Consider the following 20,142-nt stretch of genomic DNA (forward strand, 5'->3'; position numbering starts at 1 on the left):
ACTGCTCATAGAGCCTGGTCAACATGTGCAGCGTAGAATTCCAACGTGTGGGCACGTCGCACAGCAGTCGGTGCTCTGGCAGATTAAACCAATGTTGCAGGGTCCTCAGGGTGGCAGCGTCCGTGATGGACTTGCGGAAATGTGCGCAGACGCGGCGAACCTTGCCGAAAAGGTCAGAGAAGTGCGGGTAGTCTTTCAGAAACCGCCAAACCACTAGATTGATGGCGTAGGCCAAGCATAGCACGTGTGTGAGGCTGCCAAGTTGCAGAGCCGCCACCAGGTTATGGCCGTTGTCACACACGACCATGTCAGGTTGAAGGCTCAGCGGCGAAAGACAAAGGTCGGTCTGCTCAGTCAGACCCTGTAACAGCTCGAGGGCCGTGTGCCTCTTGTCACCTAAGCTGATTAGTTTTAGCACGGCTTGCTGATGCTTGCACACCGCTGTGCTGCCACGTTGCGCGCTGCTGACTGCTGGCGACGTGCTCACACTTCTTAATAGAGAGGTAGAGGTTGCGTAGGAGGAGGAGGAGGGTTTAGAGGAGGTTGCATAGACCGCCGCAGATACCAGCACCGAGGTAGGACCCGCTATTCTGGGTGTGGGCAGGACGTGTGCGGTCCCAGGCTCTGACTCGGTCCCAGCCTCCACTAAATTCACCCAATGTGCCGTCAGGGAGATATAGTGGCCCTGCCCGCCAGTACTTATCCATTTTCCGTGGTTAAAAGGACCTTCCCAGTAACCGCGTTGGTCAGGGCACGATTGATCTTTCGGGAGACGTGCTGGTGTAGGGCTGGGACGGCACACCGGGAAAAATAGTGGCGACTGGGGACCGAGTAGCATGGGACCGCCGCCGCCAACATGTTTTTGAAAGCCTCCGTTTCCACAAGCCTGTACGGCAGGATCTCTAGGCTGATTAATTTGGCAATGTCCATGTTTAAAGCTTGAGCGTGCGAGTGCGTGACGGCGTATTTGCGCTTTCACTCCAATGCTTGCGCTAGCGACAGCTGAACGCTGCGCTGAGAGACATTTCTGGATGGGGTAGAGGACAGCGGAGGTGAGGGTGTGGGTGCAGGCCTGGAGGCACTCGTGCCTGTGTCCTGAGAGGGGGATTGGATCTGAGTGGCAGGTTGGGGCACAGGGGAAGAGGCAGTGGTGTGACCCGGAGGTGGTGAACGGCCTTCGTCCCACCTTGTGGGGTGCTTGGCCATCATATGCCTGCGCATGCTGGTGGTGGTGAGGCTGGTAGTGGTGGCTCCCCCGCTGATCTTGGTGCGACACAGGTTGCACACCACTGTTCGTCGGTCATCCGCGCTCTCACTAAAAAACATCCACACCTTTGAACACCTAGGCCTCTGTACCGTGGCTTGGCGCGAGGGGGTGCTTTGGGAAACAGTTGGGGGATTCTTCGCTTTGGCCCTGCCTCTACCCCTGGCCGCCCCACTGCCACTTCCAACCTGTCCTGCTGCTGCACTTGCCTCCCCCTCTGAATCCCTGTCCCCAGTAGGCTTAGCAAACCAGGTGGGGTCAGTCACCTCATCGTCCAGCTGCTCTTCCTCCAAATCCTCTGTACGCTCCTCCCTCGGACTTACTGCCCTTACTACTACCTCACTGATAGACAACTGTGTCTCATCATCATTGTCCTCCTCACCCACTGAAAGTTCTTAAGACGCTTGCCGGAAGTCCCCAGCCTCCTCACCCGGACCCCGGGAACTTTCCAAAGGTTGGGCATCGGTCACGACAAACTCCTCAGGTGAGAGAGGAACCATTTTTTTCCACTCAAGGCAGGGACCAGAGAACAGTTCCTGGGAGTCTACCTGCTCATCAGAATGTGTCATTTTCATGGAGTGAGGAGGCTGGGAGGAAGGAGGAGCAGCAGCCAGAGGATTCAGAGTTGCAGCAGTGGACGGCGTAGAAGATAAGAATTGTGATAAGAAGCTGGGGACCCCAGAAACTTGCCTCTCTCCTAATCCCGTAGCAGCTGGCTGTGATTGACCTGGACCAGGAACTCGGCCTGTGCCCACACCCTCACTTGGACCTCCGCGTCCTCGCCCGAATCCACGTCCTCCACCCCTACCCCTCAGCATGGTGGATTACGAATAGAGCAGACACAGACTGGTGTAAATAATTATGCAATTATTTGCGTACACTTTCACGCTGAGAGCAGTATTGTGATGCTAACTCCAGACAGAAACAAAGAATGCGGAAGGCTGCAAACAGGCCTAGCTGTGCAATAGTGATGCACTAAAACTCCCACCAGACACCCATTAAAATGCAGACGGTCAGAGGTAGCCAAACAAATGAGCTTTTGTTTTTTGGGGGGAAAAGAATACAGGCTATATAGTGTGGATATCACTTTCCCTCTACAAGTGGCTGTGGCCATACGCTGTGCGTCTAATTCACTGCAGACACAGACCGCTGTAAATAATTATGGAATTATTTGCATACACTTTCACGCTGAGTGTGGTATTGTAACGCAAACTCCAGCCAGAAAAAGAATTATACGGAAGGCTGCAAACAGGGCTAGCTGTGCAATAGTGGTGCACTACAACTCCCACCAGACACCCTGTAAAATTCAGACGGTCAGAGGTAGCCAAACAAAGGAGCTTTTTTTTTTTTGAAAAAGAATACAGGCTATATAGTGTGCATATCACTTTCCCTCTATCCGTGGCTGTGTTGGCCGTATGCTGTGCGTCAAATTCACTGCAGACACAGACAGGTGTAAAAAGCTATGGAATTATTGGCGTACACTTTCAAGCTGAGAGCGTTATTGTAACGCAAACTCCAGGCAGAAAAAAATTGTAAGGAAGGCTGCAAACAGGCCTAGCTGTGCAACAGTGATGCACTTAAACTCCCACCAGACACCGTGTAAAATGCAGCCGGTCAGAGGTAGCCAAACGAAGGAGCTTTTTTTTTTTTTTTTTGAGAAAGAATACAGGCTATATAGTGTGCATATCACTTTCCCTCTATCAGTGGCTGTGTTGGCCTACGCTGTGCGTCAAATTCACTGCAGACACAGACCGGTGTAAAAAGCTATGGAATTATTGGCGTACAGTTTCAAGCTGAGAGCGGTATTGTAACGCAAACTCCAGCCAGAAAAAAATTATATGGAAGGCTGCAAACAGGGCTAGCTGTGCAATAGTGATGCACTACAACTCCCACCAGACACACTGTAAAATGCAGACGGTCAGAGGTAGCCCTAAGAAGGACGTTGAGGTTCTTGTAGACAGGATCCTTTTCTCAGCAGCACTTTCCCTATACTCTGTATTACAGACTGCAGACTTAGAACGCTATAACTGTAATGGCCAGCACAGCCTGAGATACAAAAAAAAAATAATTTTTGCAAAACTGCTCCCAGCCAGCCACACAGTAATGCACACGGTCAGATGTGGCCCTAAGAAGGACCGTTGAGGTTCTTGAGGACAGGATCCTACACTAACACTATCCCTGAATAAGCAGCAGCACTTTCCCTAATCTCTCCCAGCCTGTGTCTGAGGCGAGCCGCGGGCGGGACCACTTTAAATACTCCGCGGTCAATTGATCTCACCAGCCATTCACTGCAGGGGGGTGGGATAGAGCTGGCACGTCACAGGAGGAAGTGGTAATGCCTTCCCTGCATGTCTATTGGCTAAAAAATGGCGCTAAACATGCAGGGAAGGAAATGGAATTGACACAAGTACCGGGTGGTGCTCGTCTCGAGTAACGAGCATCTCGAACACCCTAATGCTCGAACGAGCATCAAGCTCGGACGAGTGTGCTCGCTCATCTCTAATCATGAAATTACAAGCCAATATGGTCTTAAATATATAACAATATTTCCTTACAAATTCTAGTATACAGGTCATATCTACAGAGTGCACACTAATGGAAGGGGAATAAGGAAAAAAAAGGTGTGTGTATATTTAATTATTGCTTGGGAGGAAGTTTATGGAACAAATGAAGAGATGGGCAAAATAATAGAATACCTGCGTGGAGTGGGGTGACAGGACCGAAGAAGTACCATTGTGCAGGTATAGCAGAGATTTAAATGCCTGTGGGGGTGGGGCAGGGGCGGGTTAAAAAAAAAGCAGGACATTCAAATCCCCACTTTTTAATTTGCATAGAGAGGGAAGGGGCAAGGTAACAAAGGTTTGAAAAAAGCCTGCAGATAACGGATAGGAAATTCGAATCTCCACCTGCTGATAGGCTGAAGAGAGGTAAGCTGCAGGGTGGTTGGGATTTAGATGCCTGAGGGGAAATGGCAGCATGTGTTTTCAAATCCCTGCCTTCTGATTAGCTTAGGGAGTAAAAGAGTGGGATAACACAGACTGGACAAGCCTGCAGGCAGCAAATGTAATGTCAAATCTCTGCATCCAGATAGGCTGGGGAGAATTGAAGGGGGGTGACGAGGATTTGAAAGACTGTGGGAAATGGGCAGGGTGTATAAGTCTTTGTGTGTCTATATGATAGGGAGAAGTGAATGGGTGGAGATGTGGGGATAGAAATATAAAAATGGAAGGGACATGTGTAAAAAAAAGATGCCTACCCATATGTGCTATATTCTGAATTTGTACATATGAACAAATAAGCATCCATGTATCCCTGCATGCAGAGAACATATGATAAAAGTGTTAAGATGTTAAAACCTAAAAATACTTTAAACTTTCATTACGGCCCATTCTTATTAATGTATTGAGCTTGAAAATCCAGAACATCTCCCTTTTTCTTAGAGTTTCGAATCTGTTAACTGTAAGGGAAGAAACCTGTTTAAGAATCGTAATGGAGAATACCTCAAAATCATTATTATGAACTGTAGACACATGTCTAGAGACCCTATGTTTCAAAAAACCATTAATAGTATTGGGTATATCAAGGTCTGGGTAGTACGTCCGATATATTGGAGATTGCAGGGACATTCCTTTAAATAAATGACAAACCTTGATAAACAGTTTGATCTTAGTCACACGGGCGTATCGGCGCCCGTGTTACTGCAGGTAGGAGACGGACGCATTTCAAGATGGACAACTCTCTGCAGCGCCGGGAGAAGGAACATGTGACCATCTTCATTGACCGTCATGTGTTCTTTCTACAGCGCTGCAAGGAGTCATCCGTCTGGAAGTACGGTCGTCTTCTTCCTGCAGTAAGAGCTCAGTCACACGGGTGCATAGGTGCCTGTGTACGGGTGCTGATGCGCCCATGTGACTAAGCCCTTAATAAAAGACCTGTTCGGGAAAGTTTCCTTGGTCACACAACTCATGAAATTTTGTTTTTTTGCGGCAAATACTGCTGCAGCACTTATGATTCTTTTTGCCATGTTGGAAATACACTATCAGCTAAGGAAATAAATGTTGTTCATGTACCGAATGTGGTTTAGTAATTCTTAGGTTGCTAGGGGCTAAGGAGGTCTTCAAAGTGAGTACTCTTCTAAAGCTAATTTATGGGTTGGGTGGTATATTGCTGAAAAGATTGTACAAGAGTGATATTTGTTATTAGCATTGGTAGGCTTATTAGCATGAATTTCACTACTTCTAAGGGGTCTCTTTGGCTTTCAAAAAGACCATATTCACCAGAGCACAGGGGTAAAACATTTGTTTAAATCCTTCTTTTAAAATCAAGCTCTGAGCATTAAAATCACCTTCTTAGAGAAATTGTGTCTAATATGTTTGATGACCTTATGGACTTCCTATAATGTGAAGGCCTGAAATCTAAAAAAAAAAAACTATTTCCATCCACGGGTTTAAAATAATTTTTGGTAAAGACACTCCCATTTTCATGATCCAAAAGTAGATCAAGTAATTCTACGGAAATGGGGGAGCTCCCACCAAAGACAGACAAGTTATAGTCGTTCGTATTTAAATAGCTGATAAAACTGTTTAAATCATTCTCCGACCCTTCCCAAATAAAAATTAGGTCATGTATGTACTGTCTGTAAAAGATAATTTTGTTGGGAGACTTCTGGTCCAATAAAATGATATTTAGTGTAAATATTGTTTCAATAATACGTTTTCCATTCCCTCCGCAAACATTCTTGCTATGCAATGCATAGCCTGCAATGTGCCTTAGCAACAAGTAGAGCCAAACGGAAGGGAACATGACTGTAAAGTTGGTTCCATTTATTTTTAAAGATGCATTGGAACAATTAATAAAATGGCTGCAAAGCTGTAACGAATAATTCTATCTATCTATATATATATATATATATATATATATATATATATATATATATATATATATATATAAAAATAATAGACAATAAAAAGGTTTTTAAATAAAATTTATTGAATGAATGACTTAAAACCATGAATAACGTTTTTTAACCCCTTAAGGATATGACTAGAGATGAGCGAACGTACTCGGATAGGCACTACTCGTCCGAGTAATGTGCCTTATCCGAGTACCTCCCCGCTCGTGCAGCAAGGTTCGGGAGCTGCCGCTGCTGACAGGTGAGTCGCAGCGGGGAGCGGGGCAGAGCGGGCGGGAGAGAAGGAGAGAAAGATCTCCCCTCCGTTCCTCCCCGCTCTCCCCTGCAGCTCCCCGCTCCATGCCGGCACCCGAACCTTTCAGCACGAGCGGGGAGGTACTCGGATAAGGCACATTACTCGGACGAGTAGTGCCTATCCGAGTACGTTCGCTCATCTCTAGATATGACCTATTTTGGGCTTAAGGACGCAATGAGTTTTGGTGGGTTTTCATCTCCATTTTTCAAAAACCATAACTTTTTTATTTTTCTGTCGCCACGGCCGAATAAGGGCTTGTTTTTTGCATGGCGAACTGTAGTTTTTATTGGTGTGATTTTTGGGTACATAGACTATATTGTACAACTTTTATTTTTTATTTTTTTGATCACAGGGAGAGAAAACGCATCAATTCTGCCATAGATTTTTTTTTTAAGCGTTAATTATGCAGCATAAATGACACGATACATTTTTTTCTGCGGGCCAGTACAATTACCAGGATACCAAAATTCTAATCATTTTTGTAGGGTTTTCCACTTTTCTGCAATAAAAACCCTTTTCTTGGAAATCTTTTTTCTAAATCGCTGCATTCAAAGTCCTAAACTTTCTTTATTTTTCCATTAACAGAGCTCTGTGAGGGCTTATTTTTTGCAAGACGAGCTGTAGTTTTTATTACTACCCTTTTGGGGTACATCCAGCTTTTTTGATCACTTTTATTACGTTTTTTGGGAGGCAAAATGCTTTAGTTTTTTAGCATTTTTTTAAACGCTTTTTGCCGTGCAGGATAAAAAGCATGTGCAACTTATTGTGCACGTCATTATGGACATGACATTATATACAATATTATTTTATGCTAATATGAGAAAAAGCTCCCAAAAGGTTTTTTTTTTCTTTACATTTTTATTTTTTGTACATTATATTGATCTTTTTTTTTTACACAATTTGCATCCCTCTGGTGGACTTGCACCATACCAGCTTTGATCGCTATGATAAGGTATTGCAGGACTTCTCTCCTGCAATGCCTTATCGCTTATTACAGCGATCATAGGCAATGCTAATACAGGACGCCTGAAGGTGGTGTCCTGTTACCATGCCAACCAGCCAGGCTCTCTGCGATTACATCCCGAGAGCCCAATGACGTCACAGAGTGTGCGCGCTCCCTCTGTGAACCCTTCCCAAGCCGCGATCAACATAGATTGTGATAGGGAAGGGGTTAACAGTGAGCGGCGCATCTCCGATCAGCAGGAGCCCGGCTATCAGTGACAGCCGGCTCCCACTGCCACATAGCACGAGATCTCTTATGATCTTGTGCTATCCACATGACGTAAGGGTACGTCCAGTTGCGGGAAGTACCCCACTGCCATGACGTACCCTTACGTCATATCGAGGGAAGGGGTTAATAAGTAAAGTAGTCACTTTGCTATTTACATTTAGGACTATTCAAAAAGAGAATGGGAAAGTACCTCCACAGCACCACCTATTGCAAGATGATTTCCCTAAAAGCAAATGTTAGTCCTTTCAATCACCATTGACAAGATGACTAAGAATATAAGACAAACAAGGGTCTTCTCCGGAAGGAAAAGACACCCATCCGTAGAGTCTGGTTTGGTCTTTAGCCTTAGATTTCAACATCCCACATGAAGATGGACTGACCGCCTGCCAGGTTCACTTTGAGGCCAATGGGGGTTGCCTCTGAATCTGTGTTACAAGATTCAGCCTAGCACACAATTATTTCTCCTTTGGCAAAGAGATATTCCTGCAACTTACTGAAACTGCCATGGGCAGTAAAATGGAACCACAATATGCCACCCTTTTTATGGCAAAAATGGAGAGTGACTAACCTTCTGCTCCATCAAGCCATTGGCCTATTTCTGCTACATTGATGATATCATAATCATCTGGACCAATACCGAACAAGAACTAAATGCGATGAAAGATTCAATGCATTCCACCCCACCATAAATCTAACATTAAGCTATTCATACACTGAAATCAACTTTTTGGACACCACCATAAGATTTCAAACAACTTAATGCAGACATCCCTACACCGGAAATCTATTGATCGGCCCACATACCTCAGATGGTACAGTTTCAACGCTAAACTCATCAAAAAGTTCATTGTCTACAGCCAAGCCATCAGATACAATCTGATCTGCTCCAACCCAACAGACAGACAGGAACATCTATACCATCCTAAAAGGACATTTTTAAATCAGGGCAACCATCCTAACTCAATTGATGACCAAATCACCAGAGCCACCAGGATACCCAGAAATCAACTATTCCAATACACAGAGAAGGAAGGAAATGATTGTGTGCCTCTAGTAGTGACCTACAATCTACAGCTATAGGTACTAAGGAAAACTGCAAAGAAACTCCATCATACCCTACACAAGGATGGCCGTCTGAAAACCATATTCCTGGACTTGTGCCATCTCCTATTTGCATACAACATTTCCCAGAAGAGCATGCATGGCCTTATATGTCTCCTTACACTGTCTATGTGCTCTTCCTGACCATCATGCTGTTTAGCACAGGGGTGTAGCTACAGGGAGTGCAGAGGTAGCAGTCACTACCGGGACCTGGAGTCTTATGAGGCCCCTCTAATACAAAGGAGAATGCCAGTACTATAAACACATGGTAGGTAGGGGACCAAGTTATAAATTTTGCATTAGTGCTCAGGAGCTTCTAGTTACACCTCTGGTTCACCACATTTGTCTGCTGCAGCGCGGTGTCCAGATGCTACACTGTTGGGTCACACTCTCAGATGTCTGTTTGAGATTGCTAAACCGAATCTTTGCTCCAAATGGTAAAACCTAGTTATACCTCTGCAGCCACTTAAATCAGAAAACTGGTGCTCTAGCAGAAAAAAGGTTGTTTATCTGAATATTTGTAGTTTACATTCGGTGCTGTTTTTGCCTAGTAAAAAAAAAACATAATCACTCCATTTCCAGGAATTCAAGATGAGCACTTACTGATTGTGAAGACCACATCGCCATCTAATGTCAAAAACACTAACTGCAGGTTCCACAATGTTTCCTTCCAGAAAGAATCACACCCTATTTTGTGTTGTGTGTTGTTGTAGAAGATCATACATGCAGAGTCAGAGAACTAGAGGGGTAGGATATCCTGAGACTTGTACTTATACCATTACTAACCAGCCATATGTTGCTTGTACAAGACTATGTGGAACCAGCTACCCAAAGATGCAAGAGTTCATTCACATCTGCGTTAGGGCTTTTTGTCTCTGTGCTCCATTTTTGAAGCAGAAAAATGAAAAAACAAAAAACAAAAACAGAAATACACGTTTCCCCTTTTCCCCCTTGAATTCAATGTTTTTTTTAAAAGAAAAAGAAATGCTTTCAGCTTGCTTCTGGTTCATTGTGTCTCCGAGTGTAAAAAGAGGAAAATTTGCAGTTCACTTCCATGGGGGAATTTGGAACTAGCCAACAGCCTCATTCAAGTATATACCAGTATAAGAACAGCACTTGGACAGACCAAATGGTGAAGATGCAAAAAACGGATGAAAGGAATTCACTCGCTGTGCGTGGTCAGACCAGATAACTAGAATGACCGCTACACCCAGAAGATGCACCCAAATTTAAATCAGAGGAACTTAGAACAATCAAGTCCCCTTGTGGGAAGAGCTGCAGGATTTAACACCAGACACCTTAAAGGTGTCTAAGGTGTGCATGTTACTAAGCGTGACTGCTGGCAGATAGCATCTATGGATGTTGTGTACGTCATGAAGGGAATGGATCCATGTGGACTTGCAGATTATAAAAGGAGAGAATGTCAGAATACCTGGCAAGCTTGAAAAAGGAGTATAGATACCCCAAAATGTGTTACTTTAGACTTTCCACACCTTTTGTATACTTTTGGGTAGGACTCCCAGTGGTTGAACCCACACCTGACTTACTTTTTTACCTTGCTTGGTTGGTGGGTTATAAAAGAAAAAAAAGTGGCGACATATGAGTCCTAAGAGAGCACAGAGACATTCTTTGTGATGGCTACAATGATGGCCATAACAGTTGTCTTCCAGTTTTCTAATTAACAGTTACTATTAGAAAACTAAAAAGGCGTATTCCGATTTAAGCCAATAATGACTAAAATGATAATACTCATCAGTATGCCACAGCCATCGGAATAAAATAACTGAGTTGGCTGTTCTGTCCAGTTTCTGTAAATCTCATGGAAGTGAATAGGAGATATGGAAACAGAACTACTGTGTTTCCGCAAATTTGTAGTTATAGAATAGCATAGCTTGTTGCACAGCAAGTGCGCTAAGCAAATAGCGTTGCTGAGCCACAACTCATTAATGCAGTAAGCCGCTGACGTGAGACGTGTCTTGCTATTGGCTGGCTCATAGGGAATTTTAGGTATAAAAGATGGGGACAAGGTGGAGGGGAGAGGAGCTCCAATTGGACCAAACACTGTGACTCTCATTGAATTATCTATATATATAAAGATGAAAGCCCTCACTGACTGACTCACTGACTGACTCACTGACTAACTCGCCACGAATTCTCCAACTTCCCGATGTCATAGAAACATGAAATTTGGCACGAGCATTGATTATGTCATAGATAGGAGAAGCTAATGGGTCCCAACTCGATTATTCAATTTTAGCGCAAAAGAATTAGCATTCAAATTTTACGTACGTAATCTAATTCTCTCACTTCCCGATGTCATAGAAACATGAAATTCGGCACGGGCATTGATCTTGTCATAAATAGGAAAAGCTAATGGGTCCCAACTTGATTATTCAATTCTAAGCGCAAAAGAATTAGCATCCAAATTTTACGTACGGAATCTAATTCTCTCACTTCCTGATGTCATAGAAACTTGAAATTTGGCACAAACATTGATTATGTCATAAATAGGAAAAGTTAATAGTTCCCAACTCAATTATTCAATTCTAAGCATAAAAGAATTAGCGTCCAAATTTTATGTACGTAATCTAATTCTCTCACTTCCCGATGTCCTAGAAATTTGAATTTTTTTTCACGAGCATTGATTGTCATAAATAGGAAAAGTTAATGGGTCCCAACTCGATTATTCAATTCTAAGCGCAAAAGAATTAGCGTCCACATTTTACGTACGTAATCCAATTCTCTCACTTCCCGATGTCATAGAAACATGAAATTTGGCACGAGTATTGATTATGTCATAAATAGGAAAAGTTAATGGGTCCCAACTCGATTATTCAATTCTAAGTGCAAAAGAATTGGCGTCCAAATTTTACATACGTAATCTAATTCTCACTTCCCGATGTGACTGTTTTGGATGCGGAAATGCTGCAGAATTTCCCACAGACATTTCAGCATTTCCACCACATGTAAACATACCCTAGCAGTAATAGTGAACCCTACAGTGGCCTTAGCAGTAATAGTGACCCCCACACTCTTCTCAGCAGAAATAGTGACCCCCACAGTGGCCTCAGTAGTAATAGTAACACCCACAGTGGCCTCAGCAGTAACAGTGACCCCCACAGTGGCCTCAGCAGTAACAGTGACCCCCACAGTGGCCTCAGCAGTAATAGTGACCCCCACAGTGGCCTCAGCAGTAATAGTAACCCACATAGTGGCCTCAGCAGTAATAGTGACCCCCATATTGGCCTCAGCAGTAATAGTGGTCCCCACAGTGGCCTCAGCAGTAATAGTGATCCCCACAGTGGTCTAAGCAGAAATAGTGGATTCCTACAATATTCACTACCGAGGTGAGCAGCCACTGGCACGTGTGCCAGCAGGGAGGGCTCCGCGTGCGCCTCTGGCACGCGTGCCATAGGTTCGTCACCACTGGTATATGGTGATGTGTGTCTCCCTGTACACTGTATTACACTATTGTGTGTCTCTCTGTACAGTGTATATAGTGATGTGTTTCCTGCTGTACACTGTGTAGAGTGATGTGTGTCCTCCTGTACACTGTATATAGTGATGTGTGCCCCCTATACACTATATATAGTGATGTGTGGCCCCCTATATATACTGTATATAGTGATGCGTGGCCCCCTGTACATTGTATAGTGATGTGTGTCCCCATGTACACTGTATATAGTGATTTCTGTCCCCATGTACACTGTATGCCAAAAGAACAGCGAGAAGGACAGCAACGGCACCTGCAAGGCATTTTTCTTTATGTAGTGTAGCTTATTGTTGGGGGAGAGCTTATATTTCAACCCCCTTCCGAAAATCAGGGTAGGGCTTATATCGGGGTAGATCTTATTATGGGGTAAACACGGTAGTGATGTGTAATGACACCTCTGTTAGAGAAGTATCCCAGTCAGGTAGATAAGTTGTTGTGTATGGTGTCAGCCGCACCTTTTCGTAAAGAAATCAGATGACAAATTCTGGTTTCAATAAGGGAGCGATCTAAATGGTCCTCCCCCTGTGCACATTTATACTCTAAATTGTTTTAGATATAGCATATATCACAAAGAAAGTATTAAACCAAAGACTTGACAAAACCTTGGCATAAATGTGAGATTCTCATGTATCCTTTTTAGAGATTCACAAACTCGGCCTATTATAACACCATCTGCTATCTATTGTCACTTGCCCAGCAACACCCACTCCCACACTTACTTTCACCATGCTTGCAACATAATAATCCACAAATATGAAATTCCTCAGACTTCTCAGAATTTTATAATAATTATAGCTCCAAACCTCAGTCACATTGAGCTTGACCACCAATCTAGAGGAAAAGTCACCATGAACTAAAGTCACAGTGTCCTAAAGACATCATTATTCTTAAAGGCTACCAAATTTCTCTATAATTTTCCTTCGTTTTATCATCTCCAAAGCATGAGGGGGGCTTGACCTGGAAAAGGACAAGGAAGATACCTGTTCATTTCCTGCCTATTTCAAGGCTTGTTCACAGAGGCGTATGCGTTTTTACTAGAGATGAGCGAGCACCAACATGCCTGGCTGCTCGAGTCGAACTTTTCGTAATGCTCGAGAGCTCGTTTCGAGTAACGAACCCCATTGAAGTCAATGGGCGACTCGAGCATTTTCGTATGGGACCGATGTTCCGCATAGGTCATGACTTGTCACACAAAAGAAAACATCAGAAAGTCATGGAAACACCACAGAAACGGATAGGGAAGGGCAGGGGCAGCATGCATGGCTGCATCTGAGGCTCCCAGGTCCCATGGGAAGTCTTTGTGCACTCACAGCATAGGCAAGCCCAAGGAACTCAAGCATAGTATTACACATGAGGAAATCAGAGTGCCCAAACATGGCATAGTTTCACCCTGCTAAGGGCCTTGGCCCACATTTCTGCCCTAGTCAGTCAGTGTATTTGTGCCAGACAGGTAAAACAATGCAATGGGAAGTCTTTGTGCACTCACAGCATAGGTGAGCCCAAGGAACTCAAGCATGGTATTACACATGAGGAAATCAGAGTGCCCAAACATGGAAGAGTTTCTGTCAGGACAGTGTCCGGGATATGGGGGTCCCTGAGAAATCCCGCAACCCCTGTCCCTGCCTACTTGCCCCCCTGGGCTAACCCCCAGTGCGCCAACTGGGCGGCGGTCCCTACCCTCACTAGGGAAGCGGGACACGGGAAGACAAACAGACACTGAAGACAAACAAACGGTAGAATGGTCAGACAATCCGGGTCGGCAACAGCAGGGTACGCAGTACAGAGGGGAAGGCAAAAACGTAGTCAAAGTCCAATAGCAGAGTCAGAAAAGCCGGGGTCAGAAGAGCAGTCAAAATAAACGCGGGTGCACCTGGAGAACCAAACTAACACTGGCAAAGACTGGAAGGAAAACACACACTTTTAACTGCTGTCAGAGCTCCCGCCCCAGCAGCTGATTGGGGCAGGGAGCCTGAGAGCAGCAGGGCCAATCAAGGAGGTGCTGGGGACACGCCCCCAGCCTTGCTGAACAGACAGTTGCCAGGGAGGCTTGCTAGGTAGTCAAGGAAATAGAGAAGCACCTGCTGCCTCCCTAGCAACCCGGCGGCGACCAGTTTTACAGCGGCCCGGGGAGATCACTAAAACCGGGGCTCCCCTACGCCGCACTCCTGTAACCCGGGTGGCAGGACCAGTGGTGTGGGCATGGCGGCCCCGAGAGTTGCTGGTTCTGACAGTACCCCCCCCTTCTACGGGGGGGGACACCGGACCCCCATGGCCAGGAGCGGGCTTGAGCGGGAAAACCCCGTGGAACGAACAGACTAGGCATGGCGCATGAACATCCCTGGCAGGGACCCACGTCCTATCCTCAGGGCCAAACCTTTTCCAGTGGACCAGGTACTGCAAAACACCTCTAACCCGTCGGACATCAACAAGCCTTTCTACTTCATACTCCAGTTCCCCCTGTACCAGAGAAGGAGGGGGCGGGTTCTGGGTGGGTAGAACTGGAGTCACGTACTTTTTAAGCAAGCTTTTATGAAAAACCTTGTGGACCTTCCAGGAGTCAGGAAGTGACAACTTATACGACACCGGGTTGATAAGCTGCGAAACAGTAAATGGGCCAATGAACCGAGGAGCAAGTTTCAGGGAGGGAACCTTAAGTCTCAGATTCTTGGATGACAATAAAACTTGCTCCCCGACCACAAAAGGTGCCGAGATAGTACATCTTTTCTTAGAGTATTTACGCAATTTCTCTTGGGAACCCTGAAGGTTCTTACGAACCTGGGCCCAAACTGTGCACAGTTCCTCAGAGGATATGTCAGCGGCTGGATTGTTCGAGACAAAAGGAGTAGAAAGCGAGAACCGGGGATGGAACCCATAGTTACAAAAAAGGGTGACAATTGGGACGACGAGTTAACATGGTTGTTAATAGCAAATTCGGTGAGAGGTAAGTAGTTGGCCCACTGAAACTGGTTATCAGAGACAAAAAGTCGCAGGTACTGGATAAGTTCTTGATTCATCCGTTCTGTTTGTCCGTTACTCTCGGGATGGAAGGCGGAGGAAAAAGACAAATTAACATTAAAATTTTTACGGAAAGCTCGCCAGAAGCGAGCGACGAACTGTATCCCTCTATCTGACACAATATCCTCGGAGATCCCATGTAACCGAACAATCTCCTTGATAAACATTTCAGACAGAAGTTTGGCGTTAGGCAACTTGCAAAGCGGAACGAAATGAGACATTTTAGAGAAACGGTCAACTATGACCCAAATGACCGTATTCCCCAGCGAGGATGGCAGATCAGTAATAAAATCCATGGACAAATGGGACCATGGCCTGGACGGAATGGGCAAGGGAAGAAGAGGACCCTCAGGACGTCTCCTGAGATTCTTCCCCCTTGCGCAAACCCGGCACGTGGACACAAATAACTGTACATCCCTGGCCATGTGCGGCCACCAATAGACTCTGGATACTAACTCTAGAGTATCCCTGATACCGGGGTGACCAGCTAGGACTGAAGCATGTGTCTCCTCTAACACTTTCAATCTCAGTGACAACGGAACAAAAAATTTGCCTTCCGGAAGGGCTTCAGGTGCGGATTGTTGAGCGGCGTGTATGAGAGGTGAAAGGTCGGAGGAGACAGCAGCGAGGACCACTCCAGGGGAGAGAATACTCTCAGGCTCAGACTCGGAAGGTTCCGGGGAACCAAAACTCCTAGACAGGGCATCTGCCTTGACATTCTTTGAGCCGGGTCTATAGGTAACAACAAAATTGAACCGAGAGAAAAACAAGGCCCAGCTGGCTTGCCGAGCATTTAACCTCTTAGCGGAATCTAAATAGGTGAGGTTTTTATGGTCTGTGAGTACCGTGATCTGGTGACGAGCTCCCTCCAAAAAATGCCTCCACTCCTCGAAAGCCCATTTAATAGCCAGCAATTCCCGGTTGCCTATGTCGTAGTTCCGTTCAGTGGAAGAGAATTTTCTAGAAAAATAGGCACACGGTCTAAGGTTAGTGAGTGTGGAGGGACCTTGGGACAGTACTGCTCCCACACCAAACTCTAAGGCATCTACCTCCACAACAAACGGGCAGGACAGATCCGGCTGTACTAAGACGGGCGCTGAAGAGAACGCCGCCTTTAGGGTATCGAAGGCCCTAAGGGCATCAGAAGACCAGGTACTCACATCTGCTCCCTTTCTGGTGAGGTCCGTTAGAGGTTTAGCCACCACGGAGAAGTCTTTAATGAACTTGCGATAGTAATTGGCGAAGCCGAGGAAGCGTTGAAGAGCTTTCAAGGTACCTGGCCGGGCCCACTCCGTGATGGCTTTCACCTTCCCAGGATCCATCTGGAAGTCGCATGGCGTGATGATATACCCTAAGAATGATATCTTTTGTACCCCGAAAACGCATTTCTCGAGCTTAGCAAACAGCTTGTTACATTGGAGTCAAGCTAACACAGTCTGAACATGAGTACGGTGACTTGGCAAGTCGGAGGAAAAAATCAGAATGTCGTCTAGATATACAACCACGAACACCCCCATGATATCCTGAAACAACGAATTCATGTACCCCTGAAAAATGGCGGGGGCGTTACACAATCCAAAAGGCATTACTAGGTATTCCAAATGGCCGAGAGGCGTATTGAAGACGGTTTTCCACTCATTCCCCTCCCGAATGCGAATGAGGTTGTACGCTCCCCTGAGGTCAAGTTTAGAAAACCATTGGGCACCAGCGACCTGGTTGAGGAGGTCAGGAATGAGTGGAAGAGCATACTGGTTTCTGACTGTGATCTTATTTAGCTCTCTATAATCTATGCAGGGCCGGAGACCCCCATCTTTTTTCTCGACGAAGAAAAACCCGGCACCCACCGGGGATTTTGAGGGCCGTATGTGCCCCTTGGCCAAGGTGTCCTGGATATAGTCCCTCATGGATTCTCTCTCTGGAACCATAACATTATAAATGTGGCCCTTGGGAAGTTTGGCCCCAGGAATCAAATCGATTTTACAGTCCCATTCTCTATGAGGGGGCAGGGCTTCAGATAATTGCTTGGAGAACACGTCCGAGAACTCGGAGAGGTAATCTGGTAGGGGAACCCCCTCACAGGTGGAGATACCCACCTCCACCGGACATAGGTGGTTGGCACAGCGGGGACCCCGCTCTACCAGTTCCAACGTGTCCCAATTTACTACCGGATTGTGCTCCCGGAGCCCGGGGAGACCTAGGACGACGTCCACAGACAAATCTCTCATCATCAGAAATGTGCAGGTTTCAACATTTAGGGCTCCTATAGTAAACCTTACCTCAGGGGTAACCAGATTAACTACCCCTGCCTGCAATGATGTGGAGTCCACTCCTGAAACAAAAATCGGAGTTTCTAAGCGTAACAAAACCCCGGACAGTTGAGCAACGAAATTAAAATTAACGAAATTTGCAGCAGCCCCAGAATCAACGAAGGCTTGCCCAGTACGGTGGAAAGAATGGAATTCCAGGGTGCAGGGCAATAACATTTTGGACAACACCGGGAGTACCTTGGCTCCTAGACAGTCCTCCCGACAACTGCCTAGGAGCGGAAGTTTTCCTGCCGTGGCTTCTTGGCGCAGGTGGCAATGCAGTGACCCGGCTCCCCGCAGTAGAAGCAGAGATTCTTCTTCAGGTGATATTCCCGTCGTTGCTTGGGATTCATGGCCCCCAGCTCCATGGGCTCGGTGGTGGGAGGTGAAACAGTCGGGTCCGTAGAAGAAGTGGGCATGGGGAGTGGAGTGGTCCGAGCGGCGTGTCTGGCCCTCAAACGTCGGTCGGCCCGAATAGCCAGCGACATGGCTTGCTCCAGGGTTCTTGGCTCCGGGTGGGCCACAAGTAGGTCCTTAAGACCCTCAGACAGACCGGCCAAAAATAAGTCTTTTAGGGCGGCATCATTCCACCCGGATTCCATACAATGTTGGCGAAATTGGGAACAGTAGTCCTCCGCCATCTTGCAACCCTGGCGCAGGGCCAGAAGCTTGGAGACTGCGTAGCTGGCCCGGTCGGGTTCGTCATAAATTTGACCCAAGGCGGAAAAAAAAGCATCAAGGGCTAGTCTGGCGGGAGAGCCAGCTGGTAACGAGAAGGCCCAATTTTGGGGCTCTCCCCTCAGGCGGGTAATTACAATTCCCACTTTCTGGTACTCAGTACCAGAGGAGTGGGGTCGGAGATCAAAGTAGAGCTTGCAGCTCTCTCTAAATGCAAAAAACTGACCTCTTTCTCCGGAGAAGCAATCCGGAAGCGTGGCTCGAGGTTCTGACATCACTCCTGGAGCAGAAGGAGGCTGCATGGGACCTGCAGCAGCCACTTGTTCCTGTAGCTGCAAGCGGGCGGTTAGGTCCTGGACAAGGTTCGTAAGGAACTGGACCTGGTTTGCTAAAGCCGCCACGGCCTCCATCGAGGGGTTCAAAGTTGCCGGGCGGATACAAGGGTCTGACCTTCCTTCGGCCAGTGTTACTGTCAGGACAGTGTCCGGGATATGGGGGTCCCTGAGAAATCCCGCAACCCCTGTCCCTGCCTACTTTCCCCCCTGGGCTAACCCCCAGTGCGCCAACTGGGCGGCGGTCCCTACCCTCACTAGGGAAGCGGGACACGGGAAGACAAACAGACACTGAAGACAAACAAACGGTAGAATGGTCAGACAATCCGGGTCGGCAACAGGAGGGTACGCAGTACAGAGGGGAAGGCAAAAACGTAGTCAAAGTCCAATAGCAGAGTCAGAAAAGCTGGGGTCAGAAGAGCAGTCAAAATAAACGCGGGTGCAGCTGGAGAACCAAACTAACACTGGCAAGGGATGGAAGGAAAACACACACTTTTAACTGCTGTCAGAGCTCCCGCCCCAGCAGCTGATTGGGGCGGGGAGCCTGACAGCAGCAGGGCCCATCAAGGAGGTGCTGGGGACACGCCCCCAGCCTTGCTGAAGAGACAGTTGCCAGGGAGGCATGCTAAGTAGTCAAGGAAATAGAGAAGCACCTGCTGCCTCCCTAGCAACCCGGCGGCGACCAGTTTTACAGCGGCCCGGGGAGATCACTAAAACCGGGGCTCCCCTACGCCGCACTCCTGTAACCCGGGTGGCAGGACCGGTGGTGTGGGCACGGTGGCCCCGAGAGTTGCTGGTTCTGACAGTTTCAACTTGCTAAGAGCCTCGGCCTCGGCCCACATTTCTGCCCTAGTCAATCAGTGTGTTTGTGCCAGACAGGTAAAATAACACAATGGGAAGTCTTTCTGCACCCACAGCATAGATGAGCCCATGGAACCGAAGGAAAGTATTACACATAAATAAATCAGAGCGCCCAAACAAGGCAGTTTTACCCTGCCAAAGACCTCAACCTCGGCTCAAACCCTCAGTAATCGTGGGCATAAAGCGGACTCGGATGCTAGTGCAGCTGTGAACGTATCATTAATGCAGCAACGCTCCTTTTGTGTGGCCCAAACCAGTGTCTCAGATAACTGTGGTAACACGAGAGAAAATACATGTTGCCCAGCGCTGATCCTCAGACCCCAAGCAAGAGGATGAGGTGGCATAACAAGGCCAAGAAACCATGACTGAGGTAGGACCCGCAATAGTCTGTGTGGGAAGTACGTGAGCGGGCTCTGGATCGGGCTCGGTTCCAGCCTCCATCTTGTGTGACCCAAGGTGCCGCGAGTTACATAGCAATGGGAAATCCATGTGTCCACACACTATTCATTCTGTGTAGGTGTCAGATAGCTCAACACCGCAAGGGGAAGTCTTTGAGTTCCTTGGGCTCGCCTATGCTGTCAGTGCAAAAAGATGGTATTACACAGGAAGAAATCAGAGTGCCCAAACATGGCAGAGTTTCACCCCGCCAAGGAC

At 46.8% G+C, this 20,142-nt stretch overlaps 1 protein-coding gene across 1 annotated transcript in view; it reads left to right on the forward strand.

Annotated features, from left to right (window-relative positions):
• The first annotated feature begins 4,991 nt into the window (after nucleotides 1–4,991).
• LOC136620213 (ficolin-2-like) overlaps nucleotides 4,992–20,142 on the forward strand; it is a 43,176-nt gene continuing 28,025 nt past the window's right edge. The window contains exons 1-2 of the mRNA XM_066594919.1: nucleotides 4,992–5,114; nucleotides 15,060–15,237. Coding sequence (XP_066451016.1) covers nucleotides 4,992–5,114; nucleotides 15,060–15,237 — 301 coding nt within the window. The remainder of the gene's footprint in view (nucleotides 5,115–15,059; nucleotides 15,238–20,142) is intronic.

This window comes from Eleutherodactylus coqui, chromosome 3 (assembly GCF_035609145.1).
Source record: "Eleutherodactylus coqui strain aEleCoq1 chromosome 3, aEleCoq1.hap1, whole genome shotgun sequence".
In the NCBI taxonomy this organism is placed as follows: Eukaryota; Metazoa; Chordata; class Amphibia; order Anura; family Eleutherodactylidae; genus Eleutherodactylus; species Eleutherodactylus coqui.